General features: G+C 42.5%; 1 protein-coding gene across 8 annotated transcripts in view; it reads right to left on the bottom strand.

Moving 5' to 3' along the window:
• Positions 1-14,965, bottom strand: part of RASA1 (RAS p21 protein activator 1) — a 384,196-nt gene that overhangs the window by 217,864 nt on the left and 151,367 nt on the right. For all 8 annotated transcript variants that reach the window (XM_029573687.1, XM_029573696.1, XM_029573711.1 and 5 more), the window contains exon 11: positions 12,490-12,646. In XM_029573687.1, coding sequence (XP_029429547.1) covers positions 12,490-12,646 — 157 coding nt within the window. The remainder of the gene's footprint in view (positions 1-12,489; positions 12,647-14,965) is intronic.

Raw genomic sequence — 14,965 nt, forward strand, 5'->3', positions numbered from 1 at the left:
GATTGCAGAGTTTAGTTTTATCTAGGAAGTCACCTATCCAGGGACATAGGCAGATATTAAGCATGGCTAAGTCATCCTGCTGTCAAAGGAGAATTCCATTTACTTTAAGCAAACTTGCTTTTTCTATTGGCAAGCAGGGATGAATTTGCCATGATGTGGGGAGGCTCAAGCTGAAGACTGCATGGCAGAGCACTTGCTGAAAAAGCAACCCAGACCATCTCCCCTCCCCCTGTGGCTATTGGGTGAACAGGTTGCACAAAACTGCTTGTCCAAATTTACTGTCATTTCTTAATAGACTGTCCAGCCAATAATGGGATGTGAAAATTGGAACTGATGACCAAATTGAAGCTTTGTAAATGTCTGAATAGGCACATCTTGCAGATGAGAAACTGAGGTAGCCATGGCTCGTACTCTATGAATCTGTGATCTGAAGGCCAGCCAGAGAATAGCAGCCAGCTGGACAGCATGTACTTCGCAACTGCTATTCCTAGTCTGTTAACATAAGAGATGAAAAGTTGAGAAATCTGACAATGTGGTTGAGTTCTCTTTAGATAAGTCAAAGCCCTTCTGCAGTCCAGTGCATGAACAACATTCTCCCATTCAAGTGCATGAGATCTTGGATAGAAAATAGCTTGATTTGGATAAAAAATCTAGACTACTTTTGGCAAAAATTTGGAGTGGGTGTAGACCACCACTCTGTTGTGGAAAAACTATGTATGGTGAGTAAGGAACCAATGCTTGAAACTGACTCTTCCAGCTAACATAATGGCAACTAGGAATAGTTTTCCAGGTGAGAAACTTTAAGAAAACTAAATGTCCGTAAGGTTTTATTAATTGTGCCAGTGCAACACAGATTCCATGGCACCTGTGACTTGGCAACTAGAGTTCTTGTATTCCACAAACCTTTCATGAATTTCAACACTAAATGAGGAATATCTATATGTTTGCCATCCACTTGAACATAGTTAAGCCGAATACGTACTGAGACAAGATAAGGATAGGGAGAATAAGTACTACAGTAATGTTTGGCTTGCAGACAAACAGGTCAGGGAGTTGACACCAAGATAAAAATCTTTACCATTTAAAACTGTAAGCTCTTCTAGTTGAAAGCTTCCTGGCAGAAATCACAATATCATCAGCTTCCTTGTAAAGCAATACAGATAAGACTAGTGAGCTCTCAATATCCATGCTGTCCAGCTGAGAGAAGGAAGGTTCAGATGACATACAACCCTCCTCGAGTCAGCAAAGTCTGATCAGATTTCAGAGAGACTGGCCATCTGATTGACAATTGGACAAGGCACGAAAAGCATACTTGTCTGGGCCATGCTGGAGCAATAAGGATCAGGTACACTTGGTCCTTGAGTTCCTTCTGCACCATTCTCACTACCAATGGAAGTGGTGCAAAGATAAACAACAGATCTCCATCCCACTTCAGCAGAAAAGCATATGGAGCAGATCTGAACTTGCTTTGAAGAATGGAGCAGAAGTTTTCTAGATTCCTGTTATCCTCTGATGCAAAAAGATAAATTAACGGGTGACCAGAGACTAAACAACCTGTCACTGTCTAAGCCAGAGACCACTCATGGGGACAAAGTACTCTGTTGAGGCAATCTATCAATATGTAAGAGATCTCAGGAAGGTAGGCTGCTTCTTGTAGGAAGGTTCTGTGGCTGCAAGCCCACGCCCCATTTCTTAGGGATTCCTTTCAAAGAGTCCACAGCTCTGTTCCTCCTTGCTCATTCACACAGAACATGGCTACCTGATTGGTTGTTTGAATCAGAATTCTCTTTTCCAGTATAAGATTTGACAAAACAATGTCTGATTGCTTGTAGCTCTAGGAAATTTGATCTGAAACCAGACTGAGTTCGGAAGGAGCCGCCAACTTTGGTCCTCGAGAGCCACAAACAGGCCAGGTTTTCAGGATATCAACAATGATTATGCATGAGACAGATTTGCATGCAAATCTATTTCATGCATATTCATTGAGGATATCCTGAAAACCTAGCCTGTTGATGGCTCTTGAGGACAGAGTTGGCCACCACTGCCCTATGGGCACTTCATTCCCTGGTGGACATATCCATTGCCAGCATTATTTGATAGAGGTAGAAGCTGAAGAGGAGTTCCCATTTCCAGAATGTTTGGTCCTAACCACCAGAGACCCCCTTCATATCTGTGGTGAATCTCACCGGTTTCAGCAAGTGCAGAAATAATTGATTCTGCAGAGCGCAGAGACTTCACTGAAGAATCCGCATGTTGAAGCAGGTCATGGGATCCACATGCACCAAGACTTCTTGAGCTGGGACTTGATCCTGCTGTAATAGGGTCTGGATGAAGATTCAAAGGCAGAATGCCCACACTGACAGGCGGCATGATTTCTCCTGCAGGGAGTCTTATCCATGCTCCAATAAACCTTATTATTTAAGTAATAAAGTTCAACTTGGCAAATTTGACTAGGAATACTAGTGACTGAAGGAGATGAGCAGTCTTATGCAGGAGAGTCCAACACACTTGCTTGGGAAGATCCCATCACTAACCAGTCCTCTATGTAAGGCAAGAAATTCCCTGTTGACAAACTTGCACTGCTGCTACCACCAGAGATTTCATGAAGACCCCAGGCGCTGCCAAGAACCCCAAAGGGAGAACATCATACTGGTAGTAAGAGGAATCCACCACAGAACAGAGGTATTTCCAATGGAAGCGATTTATGGGCACATGAGCATACGCTACTTTGAAATCTAGGGCACACATCCAGTCCCCCACTTGAGAGAAGGACAGGATACTGTGAAGGGAGTTAATTTTGAATTTCTCTCATAACAGGCTCATGTTTAGTTTTCATAAATCCAGGATAAGTCTCAATCCTAATTTCTTGAGGATAAGAAAAAAAGTGGGAGTAGTTCCTTGGTAGAGACTGTTTCTATAACAAGCTGGCTGTTAAGCAACTCCACCTGAAGATGGAGTTGGGTCAAATGAGATGGTTCTGGATTGAAGGCTGAACTGTGGAAGCTGTAAAACTCCACAATTTTGAGGACCCAATGGTCCCTGGTGATCTTCCACCATTTTTCTGGGAAAAGGTGAATTCTCCCCCGTAACAGAGGGGGTCAAGGCATGAGGATCGAATACCATCAAAAACTAGGTGCAGGCTTAGGTTGAGATTGTTGTGGTGCCTTTTGCTGTCTCTCTCTGATATTCATGAGCCAGATGCTGCGGAAACACAGGTGGTGCATACCACCAATGAAATTGGAATCTCTGGAAGGAGTACTTAAAAGTGAAGAAAAAATGCCTTGAAAACTTGTTCAGGTCCTGTCAAGAAAGATTGGCTGCAGCATACTGCTCCTTAATGTGGGTGACTTGTTTCCCTGGTCTCTGAAGGGGTTATCTCCCAAACAAGGAACATCGGATAACTTGTCATGGACATCCTCACGCAAGCTGCTTGCTCTCAACCAAGCTATCGGTATGCTCCAATGGCCACTGCATAAGATTGTACTGTGCTATCAAATGAGTCATATGCTGAATAGAGAAGATAGCATTCACACTCCTCCACATTCAGAAGTGCCTGCTGATAGTTTTCCTGTTCTCCATCCGGGATTTCAGCTTGTCAATACAATTGTGTAAATACTGCACACCATATACAACTAATGGGCCTTGATGTGGTCATTGAACATCAAGTTCTGGAACAACTTTTTCCCAAAAGTTATCCAACAGTGCTGGAGAAGAATCTAATCTTCTTAGACTGTTTAAACACAGACTTCATTACCACCAACTGTTGCGGTAGTTAAACTACTCTACACCCTTTGAGGGGCAGGGGGCTCTAATCTGTTTTTCAGATACATTTTCCTGGCTGCTGGGGGCAGGATGTTTGAGTCTACTACTTTCTCATTTGCAAATCCTATAAGAACAAGTGAATCAGGATTGCTGCAGGTGTGGACAGTTTCCAGAATCAGGAGAAGGCCAAAGACCTCAATGTAGGAGTCCTAGTTCTTATGGACATTAATTCCTATTGCCTTAAACATCTTGTTCAAGAATTTAAAGTATGAAAGGTCTTCTAGTGGAAAAGAATGCTCCGGCAGATCAGGTAGACAGTGAGGGAATCCCCATAGACCCTTTCTCAGAACCAAGAGTTGAAGGGGCACTAACCCATGACCCCAATAATGATGAAGGCGATTGGGCAGGATCCTCGATTATATTGGAGGGGAATATTCCCGGGCCATAGTGTCTAGGACTCCCTCATTCAGCTGGCAAGATTCCTTCACAGAGGGAGGGTGGGGAGGTACATCCTGCCACTGAGACTGCTGTTGAAAGCTCTCAAGGCGTGGAGGTGAGATGGACTCCTCCTTGAGGGAACAAATCAAAGATTCTTCACCAATTCTTTCACCTAAGACCAATATGGGTTCTTTCTCTTAAGAAGTTTCTAATGGACGCTAGGAGGGAACTCTTGGGTCAACTGAACTGGTGGATGTAAGAAGACCAGAAGCACTATGGAGCATATGGGATCTGGGATCTCCAGACAAAGTCCTTGCTTGAGGTGAAGAATGGCAATAAGGACATTGAGATGGAGGGAGGGAAATGCAGTGAATCATCCTCAGGACCTCTTGATTGTTCCTGCCTCAAATTCTTCAGGTGTACCAATGCTCCAATTGGATGGGGTCAGAGGACCAGTGCTCCAATTGTGAAGTGCCAACGGATCAAATATTGAACGAATCAACAGAGCAAACAGCTGTGTTAGCTGAATCAATGCCCAATGAGTTAACAGGGACATGGGATCCAAGAGCTGATGCATCAATGGGGCTGATCCTGACAGCTCTGACACAGCATTTTTTCATTGTGTATTGATGAGCCTGTGAAGGGCTTACAGACAGTTCACTGTGCTTCCACGCTTTGCTCAAACCCAGTGGAGTAGCAGATTCAGAAACTGGTACAACAGAAAAGGAAGCTTTGTTCGTGGAGCTCCTGCTCAACTAGAGATGGAGAGAGCCTGAGGCAGCCTGAGAGGAGGAACGACTGGCTTTTCACTAACCTGTGAAATTTTCATCTTCAAGGCCCGGTTCCTCAGATCTTGGTGACATCTGGTCATAGCCATACAAGTTAGCTGTGTCATGGTCTGGCCCAAGACATTTATAAAAAAATATCATGGCTATCAGTGATAGACGTCTAGCTACACACGTAATCCTTGAAGGCGCTGTGTGGCCTTGAGCCAGATATTCTTTTCCCCTTCCAACTCAACTTTATTTTAGTAGCACTGAAAATGCTGTTGGGAGGCTGTCCAGGCAACTCAAAACTAGTTAAGATAAAAAAAGAAACTCAGACAGACTGAGGGCCTTCTCAATGCAGAAACTCAGACTGAGGGCCTCTCAAGGCAGCACACATGAGGGAACTCCCGTGCATGCTAAGTAAAACAAAAGCTCTATAAGCTAGGAGAGAAAGATTCGTACAGCGATGAAGATCACTACCATCCATGTGTAATAGCTAATTCAGCCCTGCTGGTTGATGGAGAAATATAAATTGCAAATCCATTGCAAGGGAAATATTTTTTTTATATTTTGTTTTTCTGGCACTAATTAAAAAGCCTTTCTATGAAATCTTCCCTAAAACTTCAGTAATGTTAAAGGTTTACCAGACACTAAAGTAGAGTATCTGGACAGAGATCCTTAATAAAAAGTCTACTGTATCCTTTACCTTCTTACCAAACATACTCCTGGGCAAGCAAGAAACGTGTCAGCCATTTCTGTGCATCTTCCCTAAACCATAACACCCACAGATATATCAGTCTAAGGGTATCAAAGAATATAGCAGAGATTCAATGTGATCTTTAATTCACCACTGGCTGACTGCACTTAAGATGCATTTCACCTTCCTCCCTCTATCCATAAGTGAATAGAATTCCTCGTTTCTATTAAGAGAAAAAAACACAGTGGAATTTTTCACTTCCTTCCAGATGGTATGCCCATGTAGATCTGGTAGTTGGCAATGTGAGAGTAGATCATAATATTCTGAAATTGTCACTTTCCAATGAGGCCCATGGGCTTGGGCTTATGGCCTGGTTGAACAAAAGCATGCACACCTTAGGCTACATGATCTTCTTCAGAGCAAATTCAATCACCACACTAACTGAATGCTGGATTTGCCAGACATGGTGCTTCCTAGCCACCTTATTAATAGGAAGCACCATTATTATTATTATTATTTAGAAACTTTTATATACCGGCATTAGTGGGTACATCATACCGGTTCACATGTAAGCAGAGTTGTTTTCTTCTAACATGTTTTCTCTGAGGACAGCAGGATGTCAGTCTTTATAAGTTGGCGATAACTGATGAAGCGTGTCCCGAACTTTTATGTCAGTTTCTGGAACTTTGTGCCCTACAGTGCATATGCAGGCTGGTATACCATGCATTCGCATGGGGGCTCCTCAGTTTACTTTATTAGCTTAAACTTGAAGAAGCCACCTCCAAGGAGAGGTAGATAGGTACAGTGGGCACTCGGGTTACAAACGGCTCGAGTGACGACCAACTCGGGTTACGACCAACATTTCAGGTTTCGGGTTACAATCAGATTTTGAGTTACGACCAAACTTTTCGGTTTTGAGTTACGACCCGTGCCATGTGCATGCAGTCTTGGATTTTTTTTCGCAGATTGGTTGTAATTGACCCGCTGCCTATCACATTTTTTTGGTCTTGGAAGGCGGGACCAACAGAGATTGGCTGGCTAGTGATGCTGCTACTACCTATGGGACCTGTTCATCCTAGCCGCACATGGGCAGACCCGGCACGGAATTGCAGCAAACAAGAGCATCGGGGGACAGCACTCAGCTGGCAAGGTACAGAAGAATTTCTGGAGGGCCATAGATGTGCACAGAAGTGGTGGGGAGGGGGAAAAAGTGTCTGGGGTTGGTGTTTTTGGTGGTACACCTTTTTAGATTTTTTTTTTTTTAATTTCTTCTCCCTGCAGAACACCAGAGAAGTGTTAAAAATGGCCCCAAAGATAAAGAAAGCAATCATTATCGAAAAGAAGGAAATTGTGCAGAAATCTGAGAGTGGCATTCGAGTGACCGATCTCGCTCTCATATACAGCTTGTCAAAATCTGCCATTTCGACAATCTTACAAAGAAAAGATTTGTACAAGGAAGTTAGTGTGGCTAGAGATGTCACTCAAATTAGTAAGTCATGATCAACAGTGATAGATGAAGTAGAATGCCTATTGCTAGTGTGAATAAATGAAAGGCAGATGGCAGGTGATTGCCTGAGTGTCTAATCTGTGAAAAAGCTAGGGCTATAAATGCAGATATCGTAAAGGATAAGCCATTAACAAGTGAACTTGGTGAAATATTTCGTGCCAGTAAGGGCTGGCTTCACAATTTTAAAGCAAGCACTGGGGTTCATAGCATAGCTAGGCATAGTGAAGCTGCCAGTTCTGATAAAAAGGCTGCTAGAAACTACATACCCCACCTTCAAAGCAATGACACAGAGAAATGGCTTTTCCTGTCAGCAAGTTTTCAGCTGTGATGAAGCTGGACTATTCTGGAAGAAAATGCCCAAGAGAACGTACATTACCCAGGAAGAAAAGAAAATGCCAGGCCACAAGCCAATGAAGGATAGGCTAAACATATTGCTATATGCCAATGCGAGTGGTGACCTCAAGATAAAGCCTCTCTTGGTTTATCATTCTACGACCTCTAGAGTGTTCAGAAAACAATGTTATGAAGAATAGGTTAGGGGTCATGTGGAGATCTAACAGAAAAGCCTGGGTGACAAAAGTCCTTTATCTTGAATGGATAAGGGAAGTTTTCTGTCCTACTGTACAGAAATATCTGGAGGAGAAAGGCTTACCACTCAAGGCTCTCATCATGGACAATGCTCCTGCTCACCCACGAGACTTGGAAGATGAGTTGGCTGAAGAATTCTCATGGCTCACAGCAGAGTTCCTCCCACCCAATACAATTTTTACTGCAGCCTATGGACCAGCAGATCATAGCTAACTTTAAGAAGCTATACACCAGGGGAGAAGAAGGTTTTTTAGTTTTTTGAGGTAATTGCGTCGTAGACTGATGAGATGCGTCCTGGTATGTCGTAGAAATAGACTTCTTCGATGGAGTCGACGCATGCGTTTAGCGTCGTACGAGGCATCAACCCAGGACACGACGTCGGTTTTAACGGCGCATGCGTCGTAGTCTGCAGAGCGGTCGAAGCACACGTGGACGCCGACGCAGTATGCGACGCACAGCCCTCCGAGGCCGAGTGCGCGCGTCGAGGGGCCTCGGATCAGGACTTTTGCCTACCCAGGGAGGACTTAGTCGATCGATCATCTGTTGGAGAGAGGGCATATATTTGCCTCAACCTTTCCATCTTTTCCTTTTGTTATCTTCTTGCCCATGGGGACATTTTACCACAGTCCCTGCATGTGGCCTGATCATGGTCAGGACAGAGGAATAAATAGCAATAATTATGCCCAGTCACGACAATTTTGCCGCAGGTACAATACTTAAAACCTGGGCTTTTTGGTATCCTGTCTTCTTTTTTCTGTCATTGTCCGTCGCGATGATTTGAAATTTTTTTTTTTTTAAATTTTAGTCAGGGCGAGAGTAGCGCACACATCCGTGTGTAACCATGGAAAACTAAAACAGAGGGAGCTCGAGGAGCACGGGAACCCGAGAGCAGGCGCACTTCAAAGCTCTTCAAGCTAAGACAGTAGCTCCGCCTTCGTGACATCATGGATGACGTCACCCACTGTGCATGGCTAAATGCCCTGCTTATCGCCGGAAAATTGCATTTTGCAATTATTGCTGTATTTGTAAAATGTTTTGATTGCTTTATATTTTATAATTATCGTCTTGTTTTAAGTTGCTGAGAAAAAGATGGGGTGCAAAACCAAGAATACAACAAAATAGAAGGAAACTAGAGACCATGGTTCCCTCTAAACTATGCATATGCACACAGGTCATGAACCCTTTGCACAGAGCAAAACATGCGCACAAGAAATCCCAATATTTGAACTATACCAGCTTATAGCACACAAATTTGAACTCAACTTATAAAAAGTTGCACAAAAGAAAATTTGTGCACATAGTCTTTCAAAAATTTGAGGGAACATTTTAACCGTAAACCTTTATGAAATAGAGCTAGATATGGTCCAGGGTGCAATTCCTTGCACTGAGGACGCAGACAACTCACTATAGTAAGAGCCAGTGCAGAGAATCCACCAGGCATCTACACTATTGATACCTCATGTGGTTCGTTCCACATGCCTCTTGAGTTGAAATACTTGAAACATGTAGCAGCACATCTATGGTTTTGAATAAACACCTCAGAGTTCATCTTGTTCAGTTATACTCTAGATGAATACTCTGTGATGAGACTGGAACAACCCTCTGTAGGGAATTACATATACTCCAAGGCTGTATAGACCTATTACTCAAATTCCAGTGTATAGTCCTTTGGAGGAAGGTCATAAGTGTATGTGTGGTTTGGGAAGTGGAGAGGAGAGTGGGGTTCTCAAGATGCATTTGCTAAAAGGTGTGGCCAACCTTTACCACATCTGAGTCTTTAGAGGCATACATCAATGATGAGCAGTAATGAACTGAAATTTTCACTTGAGGTTCAGTAGACATCCTCACGAAAAACTGAGTAGGGAGAAAAGAAGGATTTGCCTCAGAGCTTGGCCATCTTCAATTCAAGACTGAAGCAACGGAAGAGTTCGATGAGACCTGACCATCATCATGACCATGGCCCAAGCTCTCTGGGCCTTCTCTTGTGGGATTCAAGGTCAGCTCTTAGCTGGAATTGTTTTGGACAGTTAGGCACAAAGCTTCTCCTTTCAAACCCACACCACTTGCAGTGACATCAATGCAGAAACGATGTGGCCTTCATCCAAAGATTTATATTTATTAATGATGATCTGTGAGAAAAAAAGTGTGCTTCAGGCCTTGCTCAGTTCATGGCCTGGAGAAATAGTCCAACAAAAATCAAAAGTAGCAGATTATTCCATAAGAAAATAAAACCAAAAGGGGAAAAACTGAGAAACAAGTATGTAACAGTTTAGGTTATTTATGAATGTTATGATGTAATCTGTCATGAATTTCTAGATATGTGTAGAATAGAAATTTCTGAAGTACATAAGCTGCAATTATGTGTCAGGTTGATGAGGTAGCAATGAAAAAGCAAGAAAATTTTGAAAGTGATTGATAACTCCTAGCTAGTGACTCTAGCAAGGAAAGAAAAAGCAAATGGAAGAATGCCAAAAAGACAGGAAAAAAAGAAATGCATGAAGGCAAAAACACAACCATGGCAGCAGTCAAGTCATTCAGAAGGCTGTGTACTCTTCCTCCATCTGCTGGTGGAGGTACATAACCCAACTGTCTAGACTGGTATAGTAGGATGAAATGGAAATTCTTTTCAATCAGGTTTTTTTTTTTTTTTTTGGGGGGGGGGGGGGGGGGAGGGGGAGGGGGAAGGTAACCTTTTGAATTAGTTTCCCCTATTTGTTTTTACTGAGGTCTATATTTCCTTTTTTTTTAAATTAATTATAATATATTTTTTGTATATTTTTTTCATTGTATCATATCGGTATATTCCTTTCAATGCTTTGTATTGGAATATTGACAATATATAATAAAACCAAATTGAAAAAAAGGTGCCCTCTTCTCAACAATTGTCATTTTATTACACAAAAATTCCACTACTGTTAAGTTTGCTATGACTACACTACTCATCAGGATCGGCAGAAGCAGAATTGCCAACACGATCAAGAATTATGCAATGACAGCAGTTCTAGAAACATACTGAAAATATGGTGTCTATTTTCCTTTCCTGTTAGTCTTAAAATATTCAGTAAGAGCAAGAAATTAAGAAGTTAAGAACATAAGAAGTTGCCATTCTGGGTCAAGACCAAGGGTCCATCAAGCCCAGCATCCTTTTTCCAACAATGGCCAATCCAGGCAAGAAGTACCCAAAACTAGTGGAATAGCCTAGTGGTTAGAGCAGTGGGCTACGAACCAGGAGACCAGGGTTCGAGTCTCGCTGTCGCTCCTTGTGACCTTGGGCAAGTCACTTTACCCTCCATTGCCTCAGGTACAAAACTTAGATTGTAAGCCCTCTGGGGATAGGGAAATACCTACAGTACCAGAATGTAAACTCCCTCTCGACGATGTAGTAGAGATCCAAGGGCTGCTACCTGAACTCTCAGAGATGTGATATTCTCAGATCGAATGTCAGTATATAAATAAATGAATAAATAGTAATAGTGGTGGCTATTTTTCTAAGTCAACTTGATTAATAGCAAGTAATGGACTTCTCCAAACCTTTTTTTAAACCCAGCTACACTAATTGCATCAACCGCATCCCCTGGTAACAAATTCCAGAGTGAAAAAGAATGTTCACAGATTAGTTTTAAATGTGCTACATGCTAACTTCATGGTATGCCCTATAGTCCTATTATCCGAAAGAGTAAATAACTGATTCATATCTACTCGTTCTAAACCACTCATGATTTTAAAGACCTCTATCTTAACCCCCCTCAGCCATTTCTTCCCCAAGCTGAACAACCCTAACCTCTTTAGTCTTTCCTCATAGGGGAGCTGTTACATTCCCTTTATCATTTTGGTCACTCTTCTCTGTACCTTCTCCATCACAGCTATATCTTTTTTGAGATGCAGCAATCAGAACTGTACACAGTATTCAAGGTGCGGTTTCACCATGGAGCAATATAGAGGCAATATGACATTTTCTGTTTCACTGACCATTCCCTTAATAATTCCTAACATTGGGGGTTATTTTCCGACTCGTGCTATGGCCTTTTTGTATGCGTTAAGGGGTTTTCGCATGCGAAAAGCACCATAACACATGGTGCGATGCAAATTTTTAAAAGGGGTGGGATTTTGGAAAAAGTGGGCTGGCTTCGCAAAGCCATATCGCACAGTTTTAACGCTGACAATAACTACACCTTTTTCATTGGCATTAAAGCTGTGCAATATGCCCATAACCCAAGTAGAGAGTCCATCAAGCTAGGTTGAGAGAACATTGTACAAATCTCATCTTTGTGTGAGTTCTCTCACTCCGAAGGATGTCAAATCTTCACAAGAGTGACCCCTAATCCCTACACTACTACCTAAACCTCACCTCAAGTAACCAGGTGGACCTCCTATAGAGATACAAATAGCTAACTACTAGAAGGGCCTTATAGCTAGTCTTTCTCCACTCCCCCCAGTGGTTGCAGGTAGGCACTGCAATAATTGTGGAATTACCGCAAAGTGCGAAAGTTATCACACTCTGCGGTCATACCTATGCGAAGCACTAAGCTAGCCTATTTGTTGCAATGTGCGCTATCATAAAACACGCACCTCTTCCTTTCGCATGCGATAGTTGGATGAATCTAGCCCAATGTTTGCTTTTTTGACAGCCGCAGCACTAAGTTATTTACTATCTATTAAAATGATTTGCTAATGATGCTACTATACTTAATGTTTAATTTTAGAAGAGATAAATTGGAAACTCATCTCACCTGCCAAACAAACTGTCATGGACACCATAAACAGAACATACACTAAGGTCTATTAATCCTTTGGGTTTTGTTGCACGCTTCTCACTTTCAAAATAAATAAGCTGGGCGTCATTGCCCTCTAATATAAAATACAAGTTCTTCCACCGCTTGCCTTTGCCTGCAAAAAGAAAAAAAAAAAGGGTAAAAATGTATAGCAGATTTTTGTAACAGTTTATAATTCAACTTGAATAAGTTTATGCCCTGATATTACCTTGTATGCAGGCTATACTATTAGTTCACTAGTTGCTGCCAACTCCCTAGCCTATCAAGATTTAGATTTTATAGCAAGTTATTTTAAATGTTTACAGTCCAATTTTGAATTACTATGATTGAAAGGGACTTCATGTTATCATACATTAACATGAGTGCTTAAAAAGCACTAGTAGAATGACAACCAGAGGAAAAGTTGAAAGCAAAGTTGCTTACCAGTAACAAGTGATCTTGGTAAACAGCAAGATAAATAGCTACATAAGCAGGAGAAGTCACCAGATGGCACCAAAACGGAAAAACTCTGAGCTCAGAAAGACTGAGAAGAAAGCTGCCATAGCGCTGATGTGATGGATCTTCAATTTATTCTGAAGATGTAGCCCTGATTAATTACAGCAGTAAAAGATGCAATTCGAGATCCAAGTTTATGTAACTAAGAAATTCTAGTTTATGTCCAAGTTTATGTCCAAGTCTATGTAACTAAGAAATTCTACTTTATTGGGTTACAGATGATAAATAGCTGCAAAAACTAAGATTTTTTGTTTTCTAAATAGAGAAACAAATCTTCAGTCCAAAGTATGTAGCACTTGTTTGCCTTTGTTAGCATGCATTCTTGGAAAAAATGTTGGTAAAAAAGGAAATTATTCCTTACATGCTAATTTTCGTTCCTGTAATACCACGGATCAGTCCAGACAGTGGATTATGTCCCCCATCCAGCAGATGGAGTCAGACCAAACTTCAGAGGGCAGTCCCTTATACACCACTGCACCCTCTGGAAAACCTCAGTATCTTTCTGACTCCAGCAGATGCGAGTGTGGAAGCTCGGGTTCCCCATTAGAATACTTTAACTTTCACTGACTTTGTTTTACTTTATCTTGTATTTGTTTGGATGGATCAAGTTTGGTAATTAAAAAAACAAAACAAAAAACTATTTCTTGAAGTCTCTATCCCTTGCTCTGTTGTATGTGGGGTAAGTGTATTCTGTATTTATTTACAGGTGGAGTCCCTGGCTTTCCTCTTGGGGGTGCATGCTGATAGTCCAACCTCCCCCCCACCCTCCCTTGTCACGATCCGACCCGCTGCCCCTGAGAAGCGCTTTCCTCTGGGCAGTTTACTCAGGGAGGCGCCATACCCCTGTTGTCACCGTTAATTTATTTCTCTGGTCGGATTGTGTAGCAGAACCTCCCTGCTGCGGCAGACGAGTTTCCCGCCGTTTTCAGCGCATCTTAGCAGATCAGCTGTCAGCCGCGCGGTGCCCCTCCTCCATTCCCGATGCTGCGATCCTCCCAGTGTAGTGCATGTGGGGAGCCCGGGTCGAGGCTCTCCTGCGAGGGGCTGTGTTCGAGGTGCCTCCCGGGGGGGGAGGGTCCCTCGCTGTCACTGGAGTGCTCGGTTTCACGCTCCCAATCGCGCTCGGAGGGGCAGAAGTCGGCCTCGTTCCCGCTTAGCGTGGGAACGGCGGCCATTTTAGATGAGGAGCTTCAGTGACATTGGTTCTGAGGCCAAGCTCAAGATTATTGGAATGAGAGCCAAGCGCACTGCTGCAGAGGTGCAAACGGGCCACTGAAATAATTGTGATCCAGGACCTGGAGATGCAGTTAGCTATATTTCCTTTTTGAGGTCGGGACAGTGTTTTGGAAAAGTTGTTCCTGCAGCTCAAAGATATATTAGAAAGGATATTACTACTGACACTTCGGAGCTATGAGATGGTCATAATGGATGACTGCAGAAATATACCATTGCATTTCCAAGGCTGACTTTTTGTAGGTTAGATTGCGGATTACCCTGCATTCTACCATACTTGCTATTGTTTAGTTCAGATTGTTTATACATTTCTTGATTAAAGACTGCTTAATGTTACATAGTTGAATATTCGGAAGATATAAGGAAGTGGCTGGATGGAGGGGGTTCCCCATGGGTAGACTGGATGGGCCTATTGGTCTTCTTCTGCCGTCATTTCTATATGTTTCTATGAGAAAGCATATCAAAATAATTTTCAAATTCTAACCATATCCTTCTCACTATGAGATGGTGGACAGCTGCAGGAAGTACAGTGGGTCTGATTCAGGAACCAAAGAGCAGTATTAGGGAGCTTTGATTTTTCTGCAGTGAAACTGAAGTCTCTGGGACTAGATATCTGCACAAAAGACAGCATTGTGATTTTCCTTAAGTACCAAGGAGGGATTCTGCCAAAGGGGACTGTGTCTGCACCAAAAAGCACCTGTCGGCA

The sequence above is a fragment of the Rhinatrema bivittatum genome, chromosome 1 (genome assembly GCF_901001135.1).
Source record: "Rhinatrema bivittatum chromosome 1, aRhiBiv1.1, whole genome shotgun sequence".
NCBI classification, from domain to species: Eukaryota; Metazoa; Chordata; class Amphibia; order Gymnophiona; family Rhinatrematidae; genus Rhinatrema; species Rhinatrema bivittatum.